The sequence below is a fragment of the Argiope bruennichi genome, chromosome 6 (genome assembly GCF_947563725.1).
Source record: "Argiope bruennichi chromosome 6, qqArgBrue1.1, whole genome shotgun sequence".
Taxonomy (NCBI): Eukaryota; Metazoa; Arthropoda; class Arachnida; order Araneae; family Araneidae; genus Argiope; species Argiope bruennichi.
Genome location: NC_079156.1, coordinates 1,596,032 through 1,613,944, shown reverse-complemented (window position 1 = coordinate 1,613,944; position 17,913 = coordinate 1,596,032). Strand labels below are relative to the sequence as shown.

Genomic DNA, 17,913 nt, shown 5'->3' with positions numbered 1-17,913 from the left:
TTCATTGCCAAGAAATTGACTTGTATTTACATGATAGATTCAGTAATAATTCCAAATTCACATCAATGGTTAATATTTCATAAAAATTGCACGCCAATCCAAGGCGTTTTCTGGAATAACAACTTTATTAACGAATATTTGAAAAGGCTTTGGAAGACCAGTCCCGCTGGTTAAGTATACTTTCTTCTAAATGTTCGAAATGAGTTTCTTAATTCAGACTTTTCCATAGCATTGAGATTAATGAATTAGGGATAAGTATGTGAGTATATTTTGCAATAATTTGATGCCAATTATTTCAGTTTTGGCTATATTTTTTGGGATAATCATCTTGATTTATTAAATTCAAAGTGGAACTTTGTATAAATAAAAAAAAATATATATCCACATATTTCCTGTTGTTGTTGTTTCTAATGGCACTTGTCATAGACAAACTCGCTGACATAGTCAGCGATTTAAGTCGAAAGAGCGCCATCTAGTGCCATGAGTACCACTTAGTCTAGAGAATATGTCCATCAGCAGCGCCATCTAGGACCAAGAGTGCGACTTAGCTATTCATGTGTCACAACCCTTTTTACGGGGCGGACTTCATTCATGCATTTTTTTCACAGATTGTAATTTAGACCTCAATCAGAGACACATTCGACAGAGGCCTCAATCAGACGATCACCTTTGAACCAGTATCCAAAGTTTTATTATCTCGAGAATTCTGTGACCACGACAATTGTATACGTGCACCTGCCACCACATACACGAGGAGTCTTCGGGTGGCGGGGCTCGAACTCACATCCCAAGAGATGCGAATCCAACGACCTACCAACAAGGATATCCCGGCCCACGTATTTTCCTTTAATCGCTATTTAAGAACTTAGTTTTCCTCATGCGTAGATTTTCGCCAAACATATTTCGATTATACAACATACTTAGATTTCGCCAAACTTCAGTCATCAATTTCAAAAACATTAAATTTAATTTTATCGCTAAATATGGCATGGCTATAAAAATCTTTCAACATTTTAGCAAAAGAGATTTGTTTCTCTTTATTAAATGTCAATGTTAAGATTTTTCTGGTAGCCTAATGTATAATTAGAAATAGCTTCCCTGAGAAATAATTATTCCGGCTTAAACTCTTCTTCCTAGTGGTTTACGGCTCAATGCAGTCAAGCATGGCTCTTTGCGCTTAAACTTAATGTTTTAGATATTTTTACAACACTAATTTTTTTTCATTTTTATCTAATAATGTTTCTCTTACTTATCGAAATGTGAATTCCCCACAAGGTTTATTTCTTATTAAGAAAGATTTATTACATTCTTTTGGTCGATACTTTGAACGCACCATGACTTCACCGAGCTTTCATTGTAATTTCTTTGAGATTTGCCTCCTTCAATAACTCGAATTACAAAATCTCGAGTATAAATTCGGAGTATGTTTCGGATATAGAGCTAATTTTGAGAATTTGGATAGTAAATTATAGTGAATTGTAGCTTCGAATTTATTATATTGGTTCACTTAAAGAACCAGGTGACAAAACTGGAATTTTTTTATGAAGTGCCTGCTTCATTTTGTAACTCTCAAATGTGAAGTTTAATCAGTTGAGTTATTATCACTTCCTCATTGTTTCCTTTTTAATACGTCCTTTAATCAACATTTTAACATTTCTATAAGTGTCAGAGTTAAAAGAATATCTTATGGTGCAATTTTAGACGTGTATATATATACAGGGTGTTCATTAATTATTGTCGGGGTTTCCGTACCTCATAACTTTCGAATAAAAAATATTACGCAAAAACCGATTACGTATTCGTAAATGACAACTCAAAGAATTTTATTAATGATATTAAAAAGATTAATGAATTTGCACATGGCTGCCCTTCGTGGCTCGTAACATATTGAGACGAAATTCGATTTCCCTCCAAGTGTCCGAATTATGCGAAGGAGAATCTTTCTTGTACGTGGTCCTGAAGCGACGTTGAGTAGTTATGTCAGATTTAGTTTCGAAATACCACAATACACACATTGCTTTTTCTTGCATGCTCACCATTTTTATTTATGACGTCATAATTACCCAGACTGCAAATGTGCTAAGATCGCATTGTTGCCACGTAAAACTCTTTGAGTTGTAATTTACGAATACGTAATTGGTTTTTGCGTAATATTTTTTATTCGAAAGTTATGAGGTACGGAAACCCCAACAATAATTAATGAACACCCTGTATATATATATATATATATATATATATATATATATATATATATATATATATATATTCTCCATCATTTTCATAATGCTCATACAGGGGGTCATTTAGGGATTGCTAAAATGTTAGATAGAATAAGATGACGGTTTTATTAATCTTTCTTATATCGAACTGTTCGACGATTCCTTAGCTATCTTAAAGAAAATCAGACGTAGAAGAGTAGAATCCGTAGAAGAGTAGAAATCAGAAGAGAATCCGTTTCCATCGGATCACCTGAGATCCTTTCCACCGGCAGAAGCGGCCTGTGATCCAGCTGGAATTGATTTCTTCGTTTCCCAAACTCTTTGCAGTTAAATAAGTGATTTGCAGTTTGCATGGATTATTTGATTCGATACGCAATTGCGAAAGCACCTCCCTAGCGCAAAAGCATCTGAAGTTGTTTTTGGTGGCTATTCAAATGAAATGGGGATTCCCAAGTGTTATATCAGATCGAGATACTATGTTTCTTTCAAAGGCAGTTGCCAATTTTTATGGATGTGCAGTGTAGAGAATCAGCCACTTCAACCAACACCATAAAATGCAAACTGAAATAAAACGCACTCCGATATATTATCGATTCATGTCGATGTTAATCAGAGAGTTTAGGATGCCATTTTATCTTTCGCGTATCGAGAAACGACGGGATTCACACTTTTTTATCTCTCATATATATTAGTACGAAGCAAAAATGACTCAGGGTATCATTAGAAAACTCATTATGCAGCCATTTAATTTGCAAAGCAAAAGTAGTTCGGTAAATTTTTCGTCTTTGCCCTTTTGAAAGACAGGAGAGAGATAGTGAGATAGGATGCAAAACATTGACTAGTAGCTTATGCACCAGAGGACCTATTATGGATTCTCAAACCGATTAGAAAAGTAGGTTTATCTGAAAAATTGTTAAAGAAATATTTTGGACCTTATAAAGTTACGCGAAAATTATCGAATGAAAAGTAAAAAGTTGATTACGTCCCGGGTTGCCCATTGGAAAACAGAAAAGGTAGTTCATGTGCCACAAATAAAGCCTTACCATGGCAGACACACATGGAGATGTATAAAGAATCATAAAGTTTAATCTATCGATATTAAAAAATATGTTTATAAATATTAAATATCTGTTTTAAAATTCAAATGGAAAATCGATTGGACCGCTCAGAAAATCGTTGAAACGTCCGAATACGGCCATTCAGTTAGGTTTATATCTGCAAATGGATAACAAAGGTTAAGTTAGTTTAGTTTAGTTATATTAACGTCCCGTTTGAAGCAACACTAGGGCTATTTCGGGACGGACCTCGTCATTTTGAACCGCGGTCAGATGACAAGGACGACACCTGAGCTGGCACCCCCTCTCCACACCACACCAGCGGGAGGACCTAACAAAGGTTAAAGGTCAGCCGTGTATAAAGTATAAGGTTAAAGGTCAGCCGTGGGATCGGTGATGCAAATGACATTTTGAGAAGGTTGAGTGGCTCCTTTGGATGTGTTAAGAAAAGTTCTTTATATTTTTGGCTCAATTGTTAACTTACACACAACACAGGCAACTGCTTTTTAAATAGTTTTCAAAAATAAATTGTATCCATTTTGATTTATGTTTTTAACTCTTTCCATACTGCGCATGGAGAGAAAGTGAATTTGTATCTGTTACCATTTTGATGTATAATTCAATTTCCAGCGGAGTGTTCAGACATTTCATAAAGAAGTAGTTTATCTTTGAAAATTTTTTTAAAAATAATTTATAAAGAATTCTTTGGTTTTCATCTGTAATTCATACATTTTGAAGAATGTAGAAAAAAGATTAACTTTTCTGAGCTCGAGCTTTGAATGTATTTATAATGTGTAGAAAAGAGTTATTGCTTTTATGTATTGCGTGGCCAGAAATTCTCCGTTAGATTTGTAAAAGTTCTGTATGTAATTTTAAACTAGTAATTTTACTAACGTTATGTGAGGAATTTCCCATTTTTTTTGCTCTATGAATCATATGTGGGTCCCATTCTTCAGGACCATTCAAAAAAGGATTTAGAGTTGTACACCTTTTTTTAAAAACTTTTTACGTTTTTACCTTTTTTACACCATTTTTAGAATAAAGATTCAGTTTACAAATCTCTGATTTTGAAAGTCGGGGTCATACCTGGCTATCCATTTTAAGGAGACGAAAAAAGAAGTCAAACTAGAACGAAGACTACATATTATTTCAGCTAGGATTAGTTTGGATTAGGAGCCAATCAATATCATGGTGTGCCTGCACTGACGCCTATGAAATGGAGCCATCACTTTTTGTTGTTCCTTACATGAAAACACCGCTTATAACATATTAAGTAATCACTGATATTTGCTGAATGACAGGCTAATTTTTTATGAAAGTCAGCAGATTTATTTCTCAATTTATCCCAATAATTATTTCGGGTTCGAATTTGGGTAAAAAAATTTCTAATCTTTTCTTAAGGTGATTTGCTGAGTACAAATCTTTGGAAGAAGAGAAAAAATTATAAGAAGTTTCTAGATTCTGGTGAATCTATAAAAACTCAAATGATTAATCGGTTTTCCTATTACTATTGCTTGCACTCCACGTTAGGTTTCCTTTACAAAATATTATGAACTATGTTGTTGTCTTGAATATAGCTTAACTCTATACATTTTATTAACTATCATTGTTTCTTGTGAATGGGTTCTCCATGTCTTTAGTTTCACCTTTTCAAGAATTGCTCATCATTGATACAGAGTTGAATAATAATGGGTAAGTTGCGTTTTTTTTTTTTTTTAGTATGCGTAAATATATTAATGGAAGATTAGTAGATTTGTTTTTATCTCTTGAAGATGCAAAGAATTGTTATACTGAAATATTAGTTTATAATTTTTTTTTCCGAAGAAGCTTATCTTTAATATTTTATAATTTATATGTTAAAAAATTCTTCTTAGATTTGACGATTTAATTTTCATATTTGAGAACATATTTTTAATTTTCAGAATTGTTTTACCTTCTCTTTATAATGGAAATTTTTGTGTTTATTATTAGCAGAAAATTCCATTCCAGATTGTCTTTTGAAATGAATGTAAAACTATTTATTATGTATCACTATTAATATTAAACTTGGAGAAAAAATGACGTTGCATTTTTATTTCGTAATAGCATAGCATTTTAGGCTTCAATCGTCTTGGTCTAGTGCTAGTTTCATTAGGCAGTGCTCTCTGGAAAGGAAGTTTACAGTCGTTCGATTTGTAGGAAAATTAAAAGTCTGAATCTTTGTTCTTTATTAGAAATAGAAGTTGTATTTTGGAATTAATGTATAAAATTTCACTCTTTAAAATTACAGCTTTACATTAGCTAAAGCATGCTATTGAAATAGGCAACTAAACAAATGGAATTTTATTCAAGTTATAAGTGTTGTCACTATTTTTTAAAATTAAATCTGCCGAAAACTAAATGCATAGAAATAAAATTGGTATCAGTGAAAAGTTGACTTTTAAATTCTTAGAAAATTGGTTTCTTTGTTGTATGTTCCAGAATTGTAGAGGAAAATTATCTATTACTAGAAATGAAATTTTGCAATGAGTTTAATTTTTTAATTAAAAAGGTAAAATTTCGAAAAAGTGAATTTTTTTCGGTGAATGACACTCCTCCAGACGTCGCTGTTTGCCAAATTTGATAGCTTTAGGTCCAAAGATATGTCCGAAGAGCGTTGCATTCCTTGTGTAATGAGAATCTTTGCACTGTGTAATATAAAGAAAATCAACTAACCCAAAAATAGGAAAATTTCTTGAAATTTAGTAATACAGGACATGAATTTCGGGTCTATTTCTAGCAACCATATTAATGCTTTTAATAGAACTTCGAATGTTATTGGACTATCTGTGATGACGAGCCGAAATTTTTGAAATGCATCATTTGGACAAATGTCAATACTTAAAAACTTTTATCATTTTTGCTACAATGGTGTGGAAGAAACTAATACAGTATGAAGCATATAAAAGTAACTCTGTTTATATTGAAATTTGGGTCCACAGTTTTTTCAATTGCTCCTTCTTGCTTTGAATTTTTCATGCAGAACGTTTTAACTTTGCTTGTTGCTTTGATAACACATTTTGCAAAATCGTAGCACAATTATAGTTTTTTGGCGTGGTTTTCTTAGCAGGCTTTTACTGGGAGAAATTAATGTTTCATTATCAAAACATTTTGCAAACACTTTCAAAGCCACTGGGATTATTGGTAATTCTAATGAAATAAACTAATAAAAATATGGTTATATACCACCTATTGTAAATATTCCAACATATATTTATTGTATAATAAACTCATCAAGGCAAAAGCCCTTGGAAAACCATGCCAGTGTTAAGAAACGTAAAACGTATTTGTTTGATAATCTTTTTTGTTATGTCAATGCAAGCTGAATAAGGTATTCTCCTTTTCTTATCCGAATGTTAATAATAGCAGAAGGCTTTAACACGTCTTGGAATGTTGAGTAAGCTTATATGTTCTGTTATGCAACGAGACGTTCATATATTTGTCTGATATGCTATTACGTTTACGATGCAGATGGTGTATCATTGTATGGCGCAGCTTAGCCAAAGCTGTTTTTTGTTATAAAAACATTGTTCATTCATTCTGTTATGTTTGCCATTGATTTCAAGTCTATATAAAGACTCCTGTAGAATTGTTTTAAAAATTTTAACATTGATTTAGGTTTAGATTGAGATACAATGGAACCATGTTTAACGAGCATAATTCGCTGAGGGAATCTTATTCGGAATGCAATATACTTGTAGAACGAAACACTTGTCTATACAAATCTGTAAGATACAAGATGTCTTCCACTTCGAAAAGAAATGAAAAAGGCATTTCTTTATATAATTATTTATAATTAGAGATAAAAATAACCACAATTTCTCTTTCAGCTCGTTTCACAAAGAATTTAGATTCCAAAGCGACATTTGCGTCCGTATGCTGTCTATACTGAAACTATCTTCGCTCCAAGTGTCATTCTTCCAATTTCTGGATTAAATATCCAACACTGGGTTTCAAGTAGGTTTGAGGAGAGCGCCTGATCTTAATAATCACACCACACCATGCTTGGATGACGGAGGACTATATTTTCTTTTGGATTTTCCCACTCTATTGGACTAACCAGGTATGTCTACATAATTGTGGCATCCTAGCCTCTTAGCGGTTACTTGTGTGGAAAATTCGGAGATTATATATTTCTTTTCCACTCTTTCAGAATACTCGAGGATTGGATTTTAATGCCTTCCAAGGTTTTTACAAATCGCTCAAAACATTTTTAAAACACAAAAGACAATTTGGCATACGAAGCAATCGAATCCCTTTTCAAAGATGAGTAATAGATCGCAAATCATGAATAACCAGGCAATAAATGCAATCCCATTGAATTAAAAATAAAAGTTGAATATCTTTCCGATACGATATGCATTAAAATCGTTTAGGTGAATTTTCCAAAATACTCAAACTACAATTCAATTATTCCAATAATTTTCATGATTGATAATTTGGAGATCAGCTCTATTCTAAATATTGATTGTCCAAAATCTTTCATTTAACTCCCTATACAGTTTCGTGTCGAGATATTTCTAACTAATATCAAATGTTTCATTGAACTTGTTGACAATTCCTTTGGTTTCTTCATAATACAGCTTCCACTTCTTTCAGTACGATAAAAGGTTAGTTTCGGTGATTACATGCTGTTATTCGAACTTCTGCTTAAGAATTGTGATATAGCAAATCCCGGATTGTGTAGTAAAAATTAAATTCTTAAAAAGGAGACTTTTATTGTTAAAACAAGTTTAACTACTTAATCAAGAGCCGCATCTGGATGTTGAGAATAAAAATCTTATAGTTGATATTTGTTCGTGTCGAAGAATTTTTGTCGAAAACAAGGTTTTATAAGAAAAGGAATAAATTGTTTGTTCAAATATTAAAATTCCAAACACCAAGGCGTACTAGTTTTCTGCTCTATTGGTTATGGAATTTCCTAGATATACTATAGAGAAGTGACTAAGTGCTGAATACAATCAGACAGATCGAGATAAATTTGTGCACGATGAAAAGAATTTTTCTGGATGATGAAAATGTTAAATAAAAGACTTTGAGTAGTTTTCAGAATGACCTAATTTTTTTAAATGAATGAGTGATAAATCGAATTTCTGTTCTATGTGATGGCAGGGGAATACAAAAATTATTGAAATTCTAATGTCACTAGCCTTTTTATAGGAGTTAAATGCGTTATTTTGTAATTCATGTTAAAAGTGTAAGGATTTTTACATTTTAAAAACGTGAAAAGTGCTAGTCGCTGATTCATAAGTGGAACCTATAGTGCACACTTAAATTCCCGATCGTTATCTTAAACATTCTGTTGCTTTTTGAAAGAATTTGCTTATATTTAGGTTTTCTTCAGTTGTCCAATCCAAGTTATACATAAAAAAATCTTTAAATTGCCTTTTATTAGAAGTTTGTGTCATTGGTCAATTCCTACTTATTTCGTTATTCGTGTAGGTTTATATTAATATAGTAAATCTAAATTGTATAAGCGTAGTTGGTAGTCATGCATTTTGTTTGCATCCTTCCCATAATGCTATTCTTATTGCTTTACCTTTATTTAATCAAATCGCAAATTCTCCCGCATGTTATTACATGAAATGTATTATAAAATTTCAGTGGAGGTTTATTTTAACGTTTTCGGCGTGAAGCGAGTCATATTAAATGAAGTCTTAAAATTAATTAATTAAAATTTGGGAAATTACATTTAGTTTTGTATCCATCTAATATAAGAAATACAAAAATCTTATATTGAGATTGCAAATTTGAAACAGTAAGCTGAAGAAATGCAAGGAAAACATTAGTGGTAATGCAGTACGTCTAACTCCAGATTTATACTTACAAATATCTATTTTTAAACTTAAGAATCATTTCATGTATTCTATACAGATGGCATTTTATCGAAAGTTTAATTCTTAATATATTTTGATTGTAATGAATCGAATTATTTCGAGACATGATCGAAAATTACTAGATGTCCATTTTTGACAGTTTCATACCGAATTTTGAGGAAAATGATGTTTAAAATCATGAATCGATGAAAGCAGTGCAGAATATAGGTAATATTTGCATGGAATTTAGAATAATGCTTTTGAGCAAACCGCACGTCTTATTTAATCTGTTTTCCTGCTTTAATTCACCGTTTCGCTCATCATAACTAGCATAAATTCGCCGGGTTTAGTATTTTTAAAATTAGGTTTGTGTTAATTTCAAAAAAGTCGTTTCCGCGATGCATGGCTGGACGCAACGGGGGTACTGACGTGCATTTTATTCTGAGGTTAAAATGCATTATGTAAATGAGAATATTGAGAAGTAATGTGCATTGTGAATGACATCGCGTCTCATCTTAAGCATGGGCGTGATGTACGGAATGGAATTAATATTTCGTTTTGGGAGTCGTCATGTATTTAGTCGAAACAGTGCAAGGTCACATTAGGCCGTGAATGAAGTGATGGCATAGGGGAGTGTGGAAATAGCCAATATGAATACGTGATAAATTATTTCGCCATGGGTTTATGGGAAAAGAAACGATTGCCTTCATGGCTAACTTGTCGAGTTATCGCGTATTGTTACGCAATGTTGAAAATGGGGAATTGGAAGTGTTAGCGGGGGTTGAGAGACAATTGTTGACTGTATCATGGTTTGGGTTATGTAGATAATATTTGCGAACATCAGAAACTCCAAGTGGAACTGGCTGCGTGGGTAAGGTGTAAAAGTTTGAGTATCGGGGTGGCGTTGGAGGTGTGGGTTATGTTTGTGAAAGTGTGGGTCTCTGGGTGGCGTTGGAGGTGTGGGTTGTGTATGTGAAAGTGTGGGTCTCTGGGTGGCGTTGGAGGTGTGGGTTGTGTATGTGAAAGTGTGGGTCTCTGGGTGGCGTTGGAGGTGTGGGTTGTGTATGTGAAAGTGTGGGTCTCTGGGTGGCGTTGGAGGTGTGGGTTGTGTATGTGAAAGTGTGGGTCTCTGGGTGGCGTTGGAGGTGTGGGTTGTGTATGTGAAAGTGTGGGTCTCTGGGTGGCGTTGGAGGTGTGGGTTGTGTATGTGAAAGTGTGGGTCTCTGGGTGGCGTTGGAGGTGTGGGTTGTGTATGTGAAAGTGTGGGTCTCTGGGTGGCGTTGGAGGTGTGGGTTGTGTATGTGAAAGTGTGGGTCTCTGGGTGGCGTTGGAGGTGTGGGTTGTGTATGTGAAAGTGTGGGTCTCTGGGTGGCGTTGGAGGTGTGGGTTGTGTATGTGAAAGTGTGGGTCTCTGGGTGGCGTTGGAGGTGTGGGTTGTGTATGTGAAAGTGTGGGTCTCTGGGTGGCGTTGGAGGTGTGGGTTGTGTATGTGAAAGTGTGGGTCTCTGGGTGGCGTTGGAGGTGTGGGTTGTGTATGTGAAAGTGTGGGTCTCTGGGTGGCGTTGGAGGTGTGGGTTGTGTATGTGAAAGTGTGGGTCTCTGGGTGGCGTTGGAGGTGTGGGTTGTGTATGTGAAAGTGTGGGTCTCTGGGTGGCGTTGGAGGTGTGGGTTGTGTATGTGAAAGTGTGGGTCTCTGGGTGGCGTTGGAGGTGTGGGTTGTGTATGCGAAAGTGTGGGTCTCTGGGTGGCGTTGGAGGTGTGGGTTGTGTATGTGAAAGTGTGGGTCTCTGGGTGGCGTTGGAGGTGTGGGTTGTGTATGTGAAAGTGTGGGTCTCTGGGTGGCGTTGGAGGTGTGGGTTGTGTATGTGAAAGTGTGGGTCTCTGGGTGGCGTTGGAGGTGTGGGTTGTGTATGTGTGGGTCTCTGGGTGGCGTTGGAGGTGTGGGTTGTGTATGTGTGAGTTGTGGTTTTAGGGGTGCCGGTGTGGGTTGTGTATGTGAAAGTGTGGGTCTCTGGGTGGCGTTGGAGGTGTGGGTTGTGTATGTGAAAGTGTGGGTCTCTGGGTGGCGTTGGAGGTGTGGGTTGTGTATGTGAAAGTGTGGGTCTCTGGGTGGCGTTGGAGGTGTGGGTTGTGTATGTGTGAGTTGTGGTTTTAGGGGTGACGGTGTGGGTTGTGTATGTGTGAGTTGTGGTTTTAGGGGTGACGGTGTGGGTTGTGTATGTGTGAGTTGTGGTTTTAGGGGTGACGGTGTGGGTTGTGTATGTGTGAGTTGTGGCATTTGCGTACTGTGCAAGGATTTGATACTTCTAATCATTTGGGGTGGCTTAGTTTCACCTTCGTGGCCAATATTTTAATAGGAATTAGGAATATAATATAATATAAGCGGCGAGTTTAAAACGTTTTGAAGTAAGAAAATTATTGAAAAATGTTTAGGAAATTGAAGTGAACGAGGTTTAATATGTAAGAATTTAATTCGTAATTTTAAATTATTTTGTATTTAAATCCCATCAATAGGTAGTTATATTTTTTCGGATGGATACATTACTAAATATTCATGCTGAGTTTCTCCCTCCCTTGAATCTCAAACCAGAGGAAACATAGAACAATTAATTAATAGATAATCTTTAATAAGTAACTCTTTGCTTAAGTCAGCAATTATAACTTGTAATGACTTTAATCAATAACTGAAGTATCTCCTTTATAGTAAGGGGAAAAAAATTGGCGGATACCATATTAATGCAAACTTTCCAATGAGCAGAGTAGATTAAAATTCATATTAAGATTAAATTTGATATTTCAGTGACATAAATCCCGGAAAACCCAAAGTTTTGCTATGACGGAATCCGATAAAAAGAAAAATTTATACTCGTAATTATACTTAAATTAAAATATTAATTTAATAGAACTTTTAAAATATCCAATTTCTCTGAATAATATTCATTTATTCTCATTTAGGGGGGATTGGAGTGAGTGACGGCTTATTGGGAATCAATATCTCAATGTAATTAAAAGCTGCCATTTTCTTTCAAATTCCAATTAGCTGTTTTTGCCATCAAAAGCAGTATTAGCTCCGTATCTGAGGCTCAATTATTTGACATTTCGTACTTGAAACGAACTTTTTCTCCCGGTTTTGGAATTAAAATCTCATCTGCCTCGTTCTTTTTTGGCTTTCTGTACATTAACTATTCCTCTAGTTGATGTAACAATTTGGAATCTCATTAAAAATACCTAGTTCAATTCGGTGTCTAATATTTATACATCCTAATGTGATACATATAATTTTTACTGAATAAAGAAGACGAATTCTTACTCTTCAGTTATCTAGAAATAACTTAGTTTGTTCTATATCGCAATTCGGAAATGGAAGTTTGAATAGCTTCATGTGAAGGAATTGCAATTGTCTTCGAATCAAAATGAATGAATTAAAGGCAGTAATCGGTTAGAATAAGGCTAGGAAAAACCTTTCAGAAATAGAATTGAATTAAGCTACTAAGCATTTGAGATAAAAAAAAAATCGTACTAAATTAAGCTATTTTGAACTTACTTGAAATTATTCAGATAAATTTCGTATTGCATTTTATACTTAAGTATATAAAAAAATTATCTTCATAACACTTAAAAATATGAAATGAGTTAAGGCAAAGATGTTTTTTCTGAAATCAAATTTGTTTATTGTAAAGAAAAACAAAAGAGGAATAATCTCTGTAGTCCATTCCCTTTTAAAATTTAAAAATTACTAACAGTTGCCCGCTCAAATGTTTTTATCTATTGGAAACTTTCTAAAATGCATTAAAATCTGCACATTTAATGTGGAAGAAATATTCATAATCTTTGAATATTCCACTCGAGTAGTTTCTAAGCGACGAAAATGCTATAATCATGTGGATTTTACATGGTACAGTCTAATATGACAGAGGAAACAGTGGCAGTTGCTCTCTTGTGCCCTCTTCTATAAATGAACAGAATGTTTAATGCAAATTTGACAAGTCTTTTGTGTAAGACTATCCAGTGGGAAACGTTTAAATCAAATATCTGTAATACTAGAAAGTTTCTGTTGAATTCACTGGCCTTTTCACTCATCAGTGAAATACGTCATAGAAGTCATCAATTTAACAAAATCGCCTGCCGTTGTTGGAGCTGTTCACTGCAAAGAACACTTTTTATGCTGTTCGCTTGAAACAGTGGCCAACTCCTGTAAGCAAAGCGACCGCCTTTTCTCTTGACGAAAATATGGATGGCAGCTATCTGGATGGCCACGAAATTTTTTCTTTCGTACAGAAGTAATATCGGTGAGTTACGATATTTATAATTATCATATCGTGATGAATGTTGGATATAATCATGTGATTATATCTATGGTAATTATAACTGTAAAAATGTACACATTTTTTTTCACTAGGCATTGACAGACAGTACAACATGGCCTATATCCATGTCATTTTGCTTGATAAAGGCACTACGTCAACCACCAGTAGTGTTGCTTTCTGTTCCATGCACTTGATTGTCCACCCCAAATATGCTGGATGCGAGGAAGTATTCCTTACAGGTGATGTTGAAGGTGATGAGACAATTCAAGGGCGCAGTAAGTTCGCTATTTATATTAACAAAACGGCATGGAATTTGAAAACCATTAATTGGTTCATCTAGAAATTAAATTACTGGAGGCTGCAAAGAGATGCGAAACATAATTATCTTAAAATATTTATTGAAACAGATGCAGCCCTATTGGCTACTTACCATAATGAATTACCGGAATTCAAACGCCTGTCATACGCGTTTCTGAGTATAGGATTCAAAGTAATTGAACGTCTTAGAATGGAATCACCCAGTGACCCTCGTTATGAGGGAAATACTCCATGGCCAGGAACCGTTTGAAACTAGATTCCAGCATCTACGCAGGACAAAAATGCTTCTAGGTAATTCTGTTGTCTCTGCATGGCTTGTGGTAAACTTTCTAGAATGACCAAATTTATTAAGTTAAATGAATGCCCTTTCAGTTCCAGCCATAAAGTATCTACATATGTGTAGTAGGTATCTAGATGTCCTGGAAAGAACGTCATTGAAGTAATATCGGTAAGTTGTGCGAATTGTCACACCATCAAATGATTTCCAATCATTGGCTTGGATTATCGAATGAGAACCATAACAATGTACTTCTATTTGTTTTAGGTATTCTTCTGTCAGACAACTCATGGCCGTTGATGCTACTTTTCCGGTTAAAAAGTATGTCATCACCATCGATAATACGCTTTTCAAGGTCCAAAAACGTCTTCACTAGAAAGCAGTTCTTTATACGGGGAGGATATTCCCTTCAGATGAGTTCGAAGTACATGGAATTCAAAGGCATGGTAAGTTTCTGAATTATAACAATAAAACTACCACAGAGAGACACTCGATAACCATTTTATTTGGTTTCTCCAGAAAGTATATCGGTGGCAGTTAAAGATAAATAAACCATAATTTCCTGGAAATAATTATTGAAATATCTACAGTAGTTTTACCTAAGAAAAGAGTTGATATACTTATTTCACGATATCAACTTCTAAACGTAATTGTCGAAGTAATCGGCCTAGGTAAGGCTTTCTTCATGGTGTATACTAAGGAAATATTGCATGGACAGAAACTTTTTCAAACATACGCCTGTGACAGATGAGCAAAAGATGTTTCCATGTAATTTTTTTTCGTCTCACTTTCAACCTCCAGTAAACTCATTTTTTGGAACGCTCTAAATTCATTGTAATTTTTATTTAAAATGCATATAATTTTCAATATTTTGTTAATCGAAGTAACTGGTACATACTAATATCAGTAAGGTCACCAATTTCATTTCCTTTTAAAGTATTTAAATGATAATCCAGAAAACTTCGGTTGTAACCTTAAGAAAGAAAACGTCCATGTTTGTCAAACGAAGCTTCAAGCCTTGTTTCTTTCTCCATTATGCACTCATTCGTTCGTTCCGAGACAGTTTAAATGATTCTATGACAGTTTCTAGAAAAGGGCAAAATAACATATGGTATTCTGAAGTCTAACCAATAACTGCGGCTACTGTGCTAATGCTATTTGAGCATTATTTGCTCCACTTCTGATCCTTAGAGAATACATATATGCACAGCTTCTGAAAGATCTTGTTTAGTTAATTATTTTAAAATCTATAAATCACTATAAAGTTTCATTTTCAAAAGATCAGCCATTGGTAAACTTAAATCTACATTTGAAGTAGGATTTCTATTCTCGCTTCTATTAATAGTGAAATCATAAGCTTCGTTTGTAATTATCAATGTATATTTAAAGAGTAAAACTGTCATGTATATTCTGCCATTGAATGGTTTCTTGTTTTTCAGATCTAATCTATTCCGATTCAGATGTTGACTTGTTTTGTTCGAAGTGATCCTGCCACAACATGCAGTATCTGAAGCTTCTATCAAGTGCAAACTAGAATTCGGAGCCACTACAGTTAAAATGTTGATTTCCGGACAAATGTAGTTGGTTAGTAAAATTATAAATGTTACACCAAATCCAAAATGTATATTTTCTATCAAAAATCATCAGTTTGCATAGTGGTGAAATTGTGATTACTAATGTAATGGCAAATTATTTGAAAATATCAATATATCTTTGAAGTATTTCATGATCCCATTTTAAGGCTATGACAATGAATCTTACATTTTTGGGGATATTTTTTTAAAATTGGGAAAGCTTGAAGTGCATGTAATTATCATTCAAAACAAATGTTTGGCATATCAATCGATATTTCATCTAAATTGTTTGAAATTTTCATATATCTACTTAAAACGACTAAAATATTGGTTTGCATTCATTTTCTTTAAACGTAGTGCTTGCTTTGTACTTTGAGAAACAAGCTATTCTGAGACAATCGATATCGATAAACATGTTTCATGTAGATAAATTAAAATGTAATAGATGATTTCTAGGAAAATCAAATAAGTCAAATTTCCAACAAAACTAAAAATTTACTGCCACAGAACGAATTTTTGAAATAAAAATTTGCATATGCATTCCTCCCTTATTGTCAACGGATAATCCATCTTTATGTTATGAGGTGATTTGTTACGATTGCTTTTCATCACCGCTTACTGTAACACAATTTGAAAAATTGAATTTTATTGTTATGAAACGATTCATTGTAGTTTCTTCACATCAGCATAAGGGCTTGTAATATACTTCTCAATTTATCTACAATTTTATAAAAATGGTAGTCATTTGTTTTTATTTTGTACTGAATGTTAATGATCTCGTAACTAATTTCATTATTGTCGATTTCTAGAAAGTAACTTAATATTATAATGATGATGATGAAATAAGTGATCAAATATCTGAATATATTTGCTATAATTATCTGTGTATAGTTCTAATATGAAGGGATTTTGCAACTCGTAATTATCTGAACATTCTTTTTTGAAATACTGGTCTTAATTAGGGAAAAATGTTTTATGCTAATTTTCGGTAGTTGGCCCCGAAATCTCTGAAAATATTTTAAATATATATTGCTAAGCTGCAACTTGGAGTTTTTGCACATGAAATGGTTCTATGCTTTGAAAATTATATTTTATGCTTGAATTTTAAATTTGTTTGATGGTTGGAACTGTAATTTTAAAATAGTTTTTTTTTCTTTTTTTTTTGCTCCTCGTTAAGTTTTACATCCGAAAATGACATAAAATTTATAGTATTAATGATTCCTAAATCCAAATTTAATAGTACATGGTATCGATACTCATTAATTTAAATTTAAATTTAACTTTAATATTTCTGAAATTTTACCGTAGTTTGAGAAGGTATATTAAAATTAATCATCTATTCGTTGCATCCATTTGCAGCTGCGTTTTAATTCAAGATTTTATTCTTGTTAACTATTACTAGCTTATTTTTTTAAAATGTATTTATAGTAAGATGAATAGTAAATTTAAAATACTAAATCTTGAGTCCTATATACCTTAATTCGGTTTTTAATTTTGATGCAAATGTGTACATCCGCTGATAAAGGATACTTTGATTGGTTCGGCCGGCCAGCCAATCAAAGTATCCTTTGATTCTTAGAAAGCATTTGATCACTGTGTCTGATCACCATGGTGATCAATATGCCTATAGGAAAAAATGACGCTTTTTCATGATTAGAAGGAATTTAAATTTCTAAATCTAACCTAATGCAATAAAATATCGGATTTCTTGAGAAAAAGCGAATGGATGCGACGAATGTTATAGTACTGTCTTTTTTTTTTCCTTCAGTAATACGAGACTTTGACTTTTAAAAAAACAATAGATCTTCTAAAAACATTTTTAAATTATTTAATAAAATATCAAATTGTCACTTTTTAATGTGTAATAGAAATCAGAATAAGTTTTATGAATTTCCACTGAAATTAATTCTATCCGTATACAATAAATTATGTTAATTTTCTTTAATTTTGTTTTAAGAATCGGTGCTTCCATTAAATTTTTAAACTCAAGTATATCAATTTTATGTTAAATCAATGCTTTAAAATCAATCACTTTAAAAACTGACTTTCTTCATATGCTTATTACATAAAGTAAAAAAAGCGAATTTATTTTGTTGAGTATACCGAATTCTCAATTCCATTCATTTATGTTCTACTTGTTATGTTGTAATAATATTGTAAATTGTATTTCTTTGTATATTAAATATGCAAATAAAGTGTGTATTTTGAATTCTATTTTGTATTTAATTACCAAATAGCCTCGTCTCCTTTCTAATTGCTTTAATAATTTAATACTTCCACTTCGTGAGCGGGCTTGTAAAATGCAATAATGACAATACTTCTTAGAAAC

At 33.5% G+C, this 17,913-nt stretch overlaps 1 protein-coding gene across 3 annotated transcripts; it reads left to right on the top strand.

Moving 5' to 3' along the window:
• Nucleotides 1–4,835: 4,835 nt before the first annotated feature.
• On the top strand, nucleotides 4,836–17,677 carry LOC129972842 (uncharacterized). 3 transcript variants are annotated; one of them, XM_056087135.1, is made up of 6 exons: nucleotides 4,836–4,966; nucleotides 7,123–7,355; nucleotides 13,192–13,397; nucleotides 13,508–13,690; nucleotides 14,278–14,456; nucleotides 15,450–17,677. In XM_056087135.1, exons 3-6 carry the CDS (start codon nucleotides 13,343–13,345, stop codon nucleotides 15,453–15,455), a joined length of 423 nt encoding a protein of 140 aa, XP_055943110.1. In that variant the 5' UTR covers nucleotides 4,836–4,966; nucleotides 7,123–7,355; nucleotides 13,192–13,342; the 3' UTR covers nucleotides 15,456–17,677. The 3 variants fall into 3 exon arrangements, 1 of the variants encoding a protein (XP_055943110.1); XR_008784906.1 differs by lacking the exons at nucleotides 4,836–4,966; nucleotides 7,123–7,355 and adding an exon at nucleotides 13,823–14,181 and having other exon boundaries at nucleotides 12,275–13,397; XR_008784905.1 differs by lacking the exons at nucleotides 4,836–4,966; nucleotides 7,123–7,355 and having other exon boundaries at nucleotides 12,276–13,397; nucleotides 13,508–14,181.
• Nucleotides 17,678–17,913: the final 236 nt, after the last annotated feature.

Bases quoted from the DNA above. Each gene is read 5' to 3' on its own strand.
- LOC129972842 (XM_056087135.1), top strand. From the start codon at position 13,343: ATGGCAGCTATCTGGATGGCCACGAAATTTTTTCTTTCGTACAGAAGT. The intron at 13,398-13,507 runs GTGAGTTACGAT...TTTTTTCACTAG, and splicing joins TTCGTACAGAAGTAATATCG to GCATTGACAGACAGTACAAC. The intron at 13,691-14,277 runs GTAAGTTCGCTA...TATTTGTTTTAG, and splicing joins TGAGACAATTCAAGGGCGCA to GTATTCTTCTGTCAGACAAC.